We start from the raw sequence: 2,613 nt of genomic DNA, 5'->3' as shown, positions 1-2,613 counted from the left end.
AGTATAACAAATAAATTTAAATAGAATAGTTATTAGTAACTGATAACAGCTTATTTCTGGGTGTATGTATTTGTGGTAATATGTGTGCTACAGTATAACAATATCTTCTTCCAGCAAAATTTTTCTTAATACTTATGATGGAATTAAATGTATTCATGTTTTATTTGTTCTGCAAAGGGCAGCCTGTTCCATAAAGAGTCCTGCGGCTTCCAGGTGCTTTGCCTAATAAGAAATTTGAGGGGCACAGAGGTGCTGGTTTCATAAGAACTGTAACGATTCAGAGCTTCTTTGCTTAGCCAAGTCATTTGTGAGGACTGTGGACCTTTTCTCTTCCCTCATTGGAAAGAATAGACTTTCACTCCTATTATTAAAGATCATCACTTTAGAAAAGTCATAACTAATTTAATCTTCACAAAAATGCTATGAGAAAAGCACTCTTATTTCACTTCTCATTTTACAGCTGAGGAAGTGGAGACACAGAGAAATTAAACTTGGGGTTGCCTGGCCTTACAACATATATAGTTGAGATTCCAACCTGGCATTTTTGACCCCAGAGCCCACTATATTGTACTGACTTTAATACATATCATATTGGTATAAATCATATTGCTTAAAATCTAAGTTTTAAAATAACAGCTTTTCTTTATTTGTTTTCTTAGTGCTTTGCATTATGAAAATGTCATCCATGGTGGTCAAAAAGTTTTGAGTAAATTCTATCTTTTTTTTGAGATATTCTTCTATAAAGAAACCCATGTTTCTGAGTTTTTCCAGGAAATAAATGGTAACAAAATAATTTGCAAAAGGAGTTCATATTAGTAAATGCAGCGATCTTTGTATACATTCTATTTTCTTTCTGTATAGGTATGTGAATCTATATTAATCTACTATTGTAAAACAATAGGTTAAACCTATTGCCTAGGCCCTAGGTCATCAAACTCTGTCCTCTCTTGACTGCAAGGTAATTCATTAAAACATTTTATTTAGGGCCACCTTGCAGTGGGTACTATGTTAGGTTTGTGGCTATGATAAATGGCACAATGCCTCCAACTTCAAGGTACTCATACTCTGGTGGCAGAGGCAGACATTTGTTCACCATTCATCCAATGATACTGTAGAAACCTAATACAGTCTTATGTGTTGAAATTCACAAGACAAGAAACTCACAGTGGCGCAGCTGACATTGTTTTCGCACAGCTATTACAGCGGGCTCCAGAGCCATCTGTCTCCTGTGCACAATGGCAACTCTTAAGGAAAAACTCATTGCACCAGTTGCAGAAGAAGAGGCAGGAGTCCCAAACAATAAGATCACTGTAGTGGGTGTTGGACAAGTTGGTATGGCGTGTGCTATCAGCATTCTGGGAAAGTCTCTGGCTGATGAACTTGCTCTTGTGGATATTTTGGAAGACAAGCTTAAAGGAAAAATGATGGATCTGCAGCATGGGAGCTTATTTCTTCAGACACCTAAAACTATGGCAGGTAAAGATTACTCTGTGACCACCAATTCTAAGATTGTGGTGGTAACTGCAGGCGTCTGTCAGCAAGAAGGGAAGAGTCATCTCAATCTGGTGCAGAGAAATGTTAATGTCTTCAACTTCATTATTCCCTAGATCGTCAAGTACAGTCCTGACTGCATCATAATTGTGGTTTCCAACCCAGTGGACATTCTTACATATGTTACCTGGAAACTAAGCAGATTACCCAAGCACCATGTGATTGAAAGTGGGTGTAATCTGGATTCTGCTAGATTTCGCTATCTCGTGGCTGAAAAACTTGGCATTCATCCCAGCAGCTGCCATGGATGGATTTTGGGAGAACATGGCGACTCAAGGGTGGCTGTGTGGAGTGGAGTGAATGTGGCAGGTGTTTCTCTCCAGGAATTGAATCCAGAAATGGGAACAGACAATCATAGGGAAAATTGGAAAGAAGTCCATAAGACGGTGGTTGAAAGTGCTTATGAGGTTATAAAGCTAAAAGGATGTACCAATTGGGCCATTGGATTAAGTGTAGCTGATCTTATTGAATCCATGCTAAAAAATCTATCCAGGATTCATCTGGTATCAACAATGGTGAAGGGGATGTATGACATTGAGAATGAAGTCTTCCTGAGCCTCCCATGTATCCTCAATGCTCAGGGATTAACCAGTGTTATCAACCAGAAGCTAAAGGATGATGAGGTTGCTCAGCTCAAGAAAAGTGCAGATACCCTGTGGGACATCCAGAAGGACCTGAAAGACCTGTGACTGCTGAGCTCTAGGCTGTAGAAATTCAAAAGCTACAGTGTGATTAACCCTGAGCCTTTAGTTTTCATCCATGTACATGGATCATAGTTTGCTTTTATCTTCCTAAATAAGTGAATTTGGCCTCAAAGAATCAAAGCCCATACTTGATTTAATGCTAGCAATATGAGCCCTTGAACAAATAAAATTAATTCTATCATAAAAAAAAAGAAACTCACAGTGACAAATAAGACATAGTCTCTGGTCTCAAGGAGATGTAAATAATTAGAGTGCAATATGAGGATTGCCAATGGGTTACATATAAGATGTCTAGTAGCATTGGGAATGGACAGGAAAGGCTTCAGAGAGGAGGAGATCATACTCGAGTTCAACTTTA

General features: G+C 38.5%; 1 protein-coding gene across 1 annotated transcript; it reads left to right on the top strand.

Annotated features, from left to right (window-relative positions):
- The first annotated feature begins 1,175 nt into the window (after nt 1–1,175).
- Nucleotides 1,176–2,264, top strand: LOC123639863 (L-lactate dehydrogenase B chain-like). The gene is given in 1 exon segment (XM_045554034.1): nt 1,176–2,264. A coding segment is annotated over 1 exon segment (1,005 nt). The 5' UTR covers nt 1,176–1,235; the 3' UTR covers nt 2,241–2,264.
- The last annotated feature ends 349 nt before the right edge of the window (nt 2,265–2,613 follow it).

This window comes from Lemur catta, chromosome 6 (genome assembly GCF_020740605.2).
Source record: "Lemur catta isolate mLemCat1 chromosome 6, mLemCat1.pri, whole genome shotgun sequence".
In the NCBI taxonomy this organism is placed as follows: domain Eukaryota; kingdom Metazoa; phylum Chordata; class Mammalia; order Primates; family Lemuridae; genus Lemur; species Lemur catta.
This window is presented reverse-complemented; position numbering and strand designations above follow the sequence as displayed.